The 8,555-nt window shown below is 46.7% G+C and overlaps 1 protein-coding gene across 2 annotated transcripts; it reads right to left on the bottom strand.

Annotated features, from left to right (window-relative positions):
• LOC8059799 (nuclear transcription factor Y subunit A-7) lies at positions 5,155 to 8,502 on the bottom strand. Of its 2 annotated transcripts, XM_002465725.2 has the most exons (7): positions 8,254 to 8,502; positions 7,284 to 7,327; positions 7,016 to 7,153; positions 6,740 to 6,852; positions 6,560 to 6,628; positions 5,958 to 6,128; positions 5,155 to 5,754 (listed from the first exon to the last, which is right to left on the bottom strand). In XM_002465725.2, the coding sequence occupies exons 2-7, from the start codon at positions 7,288 to 7,290 to the stop codon at positions 5,521 to 5,523; spliced, it is 732 nt and encodes a 243-aa protein (XP_002465770.1). In that variant the 5' UTR covers positions 7,291 to 7,327; positions 8,254 to 8,502; the 3' UTR covers positions 5,155 to 5,520. The 2 variants fall into 2 exon arrangements, with proteins under 2 accessions (XP_002465770.1, XP_021307263.1); XM_021451588.1 differs by lacking the exon at positions 7,284 to 7,327.

The raw sequence follows: 8,555 nt of genomic DNA, 5'->3' as shown, positions 1-8,555 counted from the left end.
CTGAAGACAACTATCGCTTGGTTTGCTTTTTTTGTTACATGTAAAAATACTGTGGAGCGCCCGGTACTCCGGTAGTGATGGGCTGATGATGGCTGCAACTGTAGCAATCATGCCTGGTTTTTTTTTCCGCGACCGGTGGATTTGTGCCCGTTTTTCATTAAAAGGAAAAGAAACAAAGATACACGAGCCTGTCATGCCTGGTTTTATCCGGATGGAATAGTATAATCTATGATCAGCCTATTCACTTGGCTTAAAAACCACCACTGGAAATAAGGTTGGCTGATTTTTTAGATAGAAAAATATTGTTTAAGCGAAACTCTGATCTCCCTGTTGTTCTGGGCTTATCACTGCCAGTCTGCCATTGCGTGGGAACCGGAAACGGTCGCCTTCTGACCATCTGATCTGACTGACACTTGTTAGTTCCCGTGCGAACGGCGGCACGCTGGAGCTGAACGCTGGACCTGGACGCACAGTTCCAACTCCAATTCTCTAAGGCCCTGTTTAGTTCCCCACCCAAAAATTTTTCACCCATCCCATCGAATCTTTGGACACATGCATGAAACATTAAATGTAGATAAAAAAATAAAATAATTACACAGTTTAGTTGAGAATCGCGAGACGAATCTTTTAAGCCTAGTTACTCCATGATTAGCCTTAAGTGCTACAGTAACCTACATATGCTAATGACAGATTAATTATGCTTAATAAATTTGTCTTGCAGTTTTCTGACGAGCTATGTAATTTGTTTTTTTATTAGTTTCTAAAAACCCCTCCCGACATCCTTCCGACACATCCGATGTGACACCCAAAAAATTTTCGTTCCCAATCTAAACACGCCCTAATGCAAGTGATGGTTACAGAAAATACTAGAATTATGCTACTGTTGTTCCTCGTCGGCGAAAGGTCGCCATCACTTACATTGCGTTATTAGAGAACTGGAGCTGTGTCTGGCTGCCTGCCTGCCAATTCTTGAAACCTACTCTAGTACTAATGCCGTGACTAATCAGTCGCAGCAACTGTTTTGTAAAGTTCGTTCCCCGGTGAGCGTCTCTTCTTCCTCGACTCTGGCTGTGTTTTCGCGAGGAGCTTCGGAGAAAGAGCGTCGCGTCGGTCGTTCCGTTGCATTTGATTTGTCAGCTTGCAGTTAGAAACCGCACAAAAGAACTTTTGACACGTACGGAGGTTGCACGCTTGGCTTGGATTGCACCAAACAATTCGATCCCAACTTGTTTTCTTGAAAAGATGATCCATCCCAACTTGTCACTCGAAGGAAGCATTGGAAAGGAAGACGAATCAAACCGCAAATCCTCAACTGGAACTGAAGGATTGCCAATATACAGACCAAGGAATATTCACATCACATGGAATTCCTAAGGGAGTAACCTTCCCATCACAAGCAAACACACACACGCACACTAGATTTCCTCAGCATCTCGTCTTGCAAAATCTCCCCTTTGAACAGATTATTAACCTTTTCTCCACTCTACATGCTACACCCAATCCTCAAAAAAACGGAAAAGAGAGACAACAAAACGGGAGAAAGAAAGCAGAAAGATTTGGGGAACTGAATTAACTGCTAGTCCTGCATATAGACTGCTGTGCTAGAAACCACCTGTTGGCTAGGAGTAGAAAGGACAGAGAAAGAATGGAGCAAGAACCAAGAAGGTCACCATACGTGCGTGTGCGTGTGTATGTATGGGCAGGAGGATCGGAGGAACCCGGAGGCGGCGATGGGGGCCCGCCGGCCGCCTAGCGGAGGGCGCGCGCGAGGCCGGCGAGGATGCGGGAGAGTCCGAGGCGGAAGCGGAGGACGGCGCCGTGGGAGTAGGGCGCGCAGTCGCGGCAGACGGCCTCCATGGCCTCGACGAAGAGGCTGAGGCTGCGCACCGGCGGCACGTACAGCGTCAGCGGCGCCGCCGAGAAGGCCAGCGCCATGAGCAGCTGCAGCATCTCTTGCTGATGGTGTTCTTGGACGAACAACGCCTGCTAGCTGGTGCTGGTTCTTCCTCGTTGGACCTTGGTTCCCTTCGGCCCCCCGGTGACAAGAGCCAATCCAATCAGATAGATGATCAGATAGATCCAGGCGGCTGGCAGCTTATGGCTTGGGCGGCACGGGACACGGGGGACGGGGGGGGTGTTATGGAGGGAAAGGCCAGTGTCTGGTGAGCGGTGGCTGGTGGGTTTGGTGGTGGAGGAGAACTGGAGATGCGGGGTGGGGGAGGCAAAAGGCAGCTTTGCTCTGCTCGTCAGGGTGGGATGGTGTGGTGTTCGGCAGCGGATCCACGCGGTGCAAGGGGGGTTTCGTCGCGTTTCGTTTTCGGCGGCTGTCGGTTTTTTTTGGCTGTGCGAGCGCGAGTGGGGGTTGTTCGTGTTCCATTCCATCTGGCCTTTTTATAGCCTACCCTGCGGGGGCCGAACCCAAGGGGGGATAACGGATAAAGATAAGCACGGCAAGGAACGCGACTCTGGCGTTTTCTGGAGCGGCGGCTAGTCGTACCTTAGGCCTGTTTAGATTAAAAATGAAAATTTTTTGAATGTCACATCGAATGTGTCGGAAGAATGTCGGGAGAGGTTCTTAGAAACTAATAAAAAAACAAATTACATAACTCGTCCGGAAACTGCAAGACAAATCTATTAAGCATAATTAATCTATCATTAGCACATGTGGGTTACTGTAGCACTTAAGGCTAATCATGGAGTAACTAGACTTAAAAGATTCGTCTCGTGATTTTCAACCAAAGTGTGTAATTAGTTTATTTTTTATGTACATTTAATGTTCCATACATGTGTCCAAAGATTCGATGAGATGGATGAAAAAATTTTTGGTGAGGAACTAAACAGAGCCTAAAAAATAACTGTACATTCATTACAACAAAAAAAGCTGTAGTAAATTCATTCTTCTGGCAAGAAACAGACTTTAAATTTGATGAAATATATAAGGAGGTGTTTGGTGGGGATGTTAAAGTTTAACGGTTAGTGTAGCATTTTATTTAATTAAGGACTAATTAGTCTTAAAATATTCGTCTTGAGTTGTGTTCTTAGCTTCGTAAATGATCTATATTTAGTACTCCATGCTCTCAAAACTAAATAGGGCCTAAGATAGCAGTGTTTACAATACGTAAACAAGTACTCCCTCAGTCCTAAAGAAAATGATGTTCTCGAATTTTTACACATATTAGTGGAGAAGAGAAATATCTTCCCTAGTATGTCACACATGATTCCCTTAAAAGAATAGATGCCACATGGTTTACTTCCTAATTAAGACATGCAAGCATGCAGAGCGCATCTCAATCGGTAATTTGACGCCAGATTTGTGGGCCAACAGTGTCTAGAACTCATAATATCATTCTTTGGGATAAATTTTAAATCATAGAACATCAGTTTTTTGGAGACGGATGACGTAATACTAAAACAGTAATTTTCTTAATAAATAAATTTTGAGATATAAATAGTAGAAACCTATTTAAATTTGAAAAGGAATTGAGAGATAAGACGTGCAGTTATTTGATTTTGATATGGAGGCAGCGTGGATCCAAAGCAGTCTGCGCGAGAGCTCACTACTTTGACGTCCGCACCTCACTTGGACCCGGTCACGGCGCGGCGGAATTCAGCGTGCCGGACTCCCGGGTTTTCCTCCCAAACAAACGAAAGAAATTTGCGATTTCCAGCGGCCGTCCGGGCCCGGGAGAATAGGTGTCGGCCATGTACGTGAGCAGTACTATTTATTTGTTACAAAACTTTTGGTGACGAAATCGCTGCTCGCGTGTACCGCCGTAGTACGTGAGCAGGTGGAATTCCAAGCTGAGAGATTACCTGGGCGGGACAGCGAGCGATCGGCGTGGCGTTGTCCAATCCTCCACTCGACGCCGTCACGACGACGCGACGTGAGAGAAAAGGCCTGTTTGGAGGCGTTTCCGGTTCGTGAATCGTGAGCATGCAGTGCAGGCGAAATGACAATTAGGCGGGAATCACTAGGGCCATGCACCATCCAAACTCGTTTAGTTAATGTTTAGACATATATATATATATATATATATATATATATATATATATAGCATTAAATATAAATAAAAATAACTAATTATACAGTTTATATGTATTTTATGAAATAAATTTTTTAAATCTAATTAATTTATAATTAGACATTAATTACTATAGTTACAACCCGTGAGACGGGGATATGTATTTACCTTATCTTTTAATGTTTAGACACTAATTACTATAGCTATTACAAGCGATCGTCTCACAAGTTATACTATAGACACTAATTATAGTTTATATTTAGTTATATGGAACACTAAATATAACTAAATATAAGGTAAATAATACCTTGTGAGACGAGTCTTGCGGCACCCCCTAAACAAGGCCTGATCCATCTCTCTACAGTACTGCCTGGTTGACCCACAGATGGACGGGATGCGTGCATCGCTCAGGATTCGATGAGGTTGACCGTCAGCTGATGAGTTGAGCAGCGCTGCCCCGTCCCCGTGACGACGCACTAGTGCCGTGATCTCGCCGCGTTGTTCGGGTCCGGTTTTTCCATCTCATGCTGCATTCCAACCAGACGAGGGCTGAAAGGAACGGTTGAGCTTCCGATCACCAAAGCAATCCGTCAGCTCGACACAGGTCCCACCTAGTCTCTCTCCGCTGGTTTTCCTTCTCCACCAAAACGAGTCCAGACGCGTCGCGGCGCGCCGCCGGAGAAGAGGAAGAAGAGGAAGCTTCCACTGCCTACTGGATTCCCGCTCGTACGGAGGAGCGCTCTCGAGACTAACTGGCAGCGAACCGACGTCGACAGGGGAGACGACGCAGACCGCCACGGCCGTGCCGGCCCAAATGCATGGCATGGGCCGCGGGGAGGGAAGCTGGCTTTTCCGCGGCCGGCTCACACGGTCACGCGGATCACGGGCGGCCTGCGCCTCCCAATCCGGCCTGCTTCCCTTGCCGCTGTGCCGTGTGCCGGTGTGCGTGGCCGCCTGGCCGGCCGCCACCATGAAGTCCGTAACACACACACACACACACACACACACACACAGTCACACAGATCTGAGCGAGACCACACGATGATTGATGCAGGCTGCTAGGTGCCCAGGTTCACTGCACTCAAAGTAGTTTCACCAATCACAGATGGCGCAAGGAAGGGAAGGCAAGGCATGACAGAGAAAATGGTTATTACTGCTACTTATTATACCAGTCATCGTCCTGGAGCAAAGGTTACATGAAACAGGCGCCAGTTTGGCAGTTTCGCCCTAGTCACACTCACACACACACACACACACACAACGTAAGTCCAGCTTACGTCACCAAAGAACAGCATTCTTTCCGCACCCGCATCACCTCCACTCTCTAGTGCGCGTCCCAGGTACTAGTACAACAGAGCGACCCGCCAATTCGGACACACCTACTAGTTTAGTTACAGATGCAGAGACAGAAACCCCGAGTTCAGTTCAGTTTAGACAAGAGCCGAGTGGAAATCGCTGATAAGCCAAGGATGAGTTGCCAGTTGGGGGGGCTGGCTCCCTACGCGCCGCCCCCTCCTCTCGCGTGATAGTGGTGGCGATCGCCGGGAGGCAAGCTGTGCTCGTGCTTCGTGAACAGGCCACCACCGTTCATGGGCATGCGTTGCGCGTCCGAGGAGCCGCCGCCGCTTCCGCTGCCGGGGGACTCTGGCTGCTGCTTTGTGTTCAGGAACCGCCCGCCTGTTCCCCGAGCTCTCTTCATCGCGTGCAGATGCCGAGACTCGTGCAGGTACGGCTGCACGCAAAACAGAATGTTATTTTTCAGAGTGTACTTCTGAAGTTCTGTTTATGCTGGGAAAGAAGGCACTAGTAGAGATGAAAATGAGTCTGATACTGAGTCCAAATGCATCGGTGCCATTGTTTGAAAAGGAACTCTTAATGACAATAAATAAAAATTCGTACAAAGCCGTCAAGTGTGGCGAGAGAGAGAGACAGTACCTTGCGACTTTTCACAAGCTTGTTTTCAGCCTCTAGCTTTGCACGGAGCTGTCTCCTTCGGAGAATCGCGTGGTATTGCTTCGCGTTGACATAAATGGGCTCTTCAGCGGCCGGCTCAATTGGTAATGGCACTCGAGAGGATGAAACCATGCCCACCAGCTGAGGGTGCATCTGATTGATTGTTTATAAGACCAAATATGAGACTATAATTCTAACTACCAATGGCAACACATAAGTACTGGACCTACAAAAAAGAACAAGCCGCTGTACCCAGGAGGATGACAATGATGTACTTATGCAGGAGTGAAATGTAAAAACGACTGCAGGAATGCTTCAATAACACAGTAAAATCTGACAAGAGGAATGTTGAATACAGCGGTAAATCAATAGCAATGTTGCTGGGTGCTGTCTCAATAGATAAGCATGTGAGCCAATGCAGAATGCTAAACGCACGCATGCACAGAAAAACAGACCTAAAAAAGTACCGGTACTGAACAGCATTGTCCAGCAAAGTGTCCATAGTGGATAAAGGACATCTAGCACCAGCAACAGAAAGGAGAAAGTAATGAATGAACAGGCTGGACAGCATAAAGATCACTTACAATAGCATGAGAGCCATAAGCTGCCACTGCACCACCATAGTATGGATCAGCATATGGGTATGATATAGCCTGAAAAGGTGCATAATGAGTAATTCACATTACTGCCCATTGGAGAACAAGTAAACAATTGGAACTAAAAAAAAACCGTCGAGACTAAAGGCTGCAAGCATTGAAACTTACAAAGGACTGAGTACGGTCAGGCTTTGGATGTGCATAAGCTGTTTCTGGATTGCCCAGGGATAAAGCTGACATCATCTTGTTTTCGTCACTCTTTGAGTAACCATCAAGATTACCTAATATTAGTACAAGGAGAAAATAGTGTCACATAACTATGATTGTACATATGCGTACAAGGTTTCAAACTAACAAAATCCTCTCTTCTCTTTTCCCTTTTAACACCCTTTCTATTTTCAAGAGATATGATATGAATACAGTAGAAATGAAAATGGAGCAAACCTGAATGGTCATTATGCTCGTTGAGGCTTCCTTCGCTCATTCCAGACACTTCTTGATGGCTCTCACTGGTTGATTGGGTAGCTGGGGAGTCGTAATCAGGCATTTGATGACCAAATTGAATCATTACCGTGCCATTCTCTGCACAAGGATACAAGAGGTGTTAGAATTCTAGCTGCATGTAACTAAACTTTACTAAAGAATAAAAAAAGGACAAACTACTCGCGAAAAAAAAAAACAATTTGAGCAACATCTTGGAGATTATCCTTACGTCTCATCGCATGGAAATTCTTTATTCTTGTTTTTCAGTTCATACTGTCCAAATACAAACACAGGTCAGTTCCCAAAAATAAACATGTGAGATTCGAAACAAATACGGTCTGTCTTAAGGAGCAGCTGATGCATGAAAACACAACAGAATCGACCTTTCCACCATATTCATGAAGAAGGAAAGCTATTAGTAGGCCCTTAAATTGATCATGCGAGATGCGTAACTTGGGCATGCACATGCTCTAAGGAAGTAAGCTAGCTAGTACTAGCGCTGTATCAGTACCATGCATCAACTCGGTAGCTCCCTCTGAATTTTTGTTCTTCATGCAACCAAAATATGTGATGAGGGCCTCAGACATGACTAGTTAGTTCTGCCAATAGGCTGTCGCTAGCGAAACAGTGCTGAATGTCGTCAGTAGGTCACTAGTTCTTCCCACTCCCCACCTCCAGTTTCTTTACAAAGTTGCAACTCTAAGACAAATTGTTTTCCTGAAATTAGTCGTGACCCATTACTAACCTGCATGCAAACCTCTGCTACGTGAATTTTACTTAAATCCAACAAAGTTTCAGCGTTGCAAGCTCCCTGCTCAAATTACCTTCTTTTCCCCCCCTAAACCACTAACAAACAGAAGAGAACTGACGCCCTTGAATTCACAACGATTACACAGGCAGGAACACAAATCCGGCATATAGTCTGCTGTAAGGCCTTAGCACAGAGCACATGCTGGAGCCATCACCTCACCTCCACCCAGAAATGTGCCCACAAATCCCAGCACCGTATCAACTCCAAAACCAGCCGAGCAACCAAGAAACCAGTCAGATCCACCGCAAATCGGCCAGAAGAGCCAAGAAACGGTCCGGAAAAACAAAACTAGCTCGGATGGGAGCAGAGCTCCGGCCACACCACGGGGAATAGACAGACCACAGATCAGAGAGGGGTGGAGAGAGGCAAGTCAGCGAGGAAGGAAGACCTGTGAGATGAGGAGGGAGCATGTTCCCCTTCCGGCAGCCCGCCGCCCTTGCTGCCTCTTTCCCACCTTGCTTGCTTCGCTCCTCTGCAAGGTCTCCTCCCTCCCTCCCTCTCTCCCCCTCCCTCTCTCTTGCACTCGCAAACAGAGGGCCTTCCAGTCTGCAGCAGCCTTGCTTGGCTTTTCTGTTGGAGCTGTTGGCCCTTATCTCTCCTCGCCCCTCCGCCTGCTCACCAACTACTTTAGTCTAATGACAATAATGAATAAAGCAGATGGGTGTTGTTACTAGTTAAAAGAGGTCAGAG

This window comes from Sorghum bicolor, chromosome 1 (genome assembly GCF_000003195.3).
Source record: "Sorghum bicolor cultivar BTx623 chromosome 1, Sorghum_bicolor_NCBIv3, whole genome shotgun sequence".
Classification (NCBI taxonomy): domain Eukaryota; kingdom Viridiplantae; phylum Streptophyta; class Magnoliopsida; order Poales; family Poaceae; genus Sorghum; species Sorghum bicolor.
The sequence above is the reverse complement of the archived record's forward strand: the minus strand, read 5'-3'. Positions and strand labels throughout refer to the sequence as shown.

Excerpts from the sequence above, each read along its gene's own strand:
- LOC8059799 (XM_021451588.1), bottom strand. The coding sequence starts at position 8,275 with ATGCTCCCTCCTCATCTCACAG. Across the intron at positions 6,853-7,015 it reads CGAGCATAATGACCATTCAG|GTAATCTTGATGGTTACTCA; the intron begins GTTTGCTCCATT and ends TACTAATATTAG. Across the intron at positions 5,755-5,957 it reads AGCTTGTGAAAAGTCGCAAG|CCGTACCTGCACGAGTCTCG; the intron begins GTACTGTCTCTC and ends TTTTGCGTGCAG.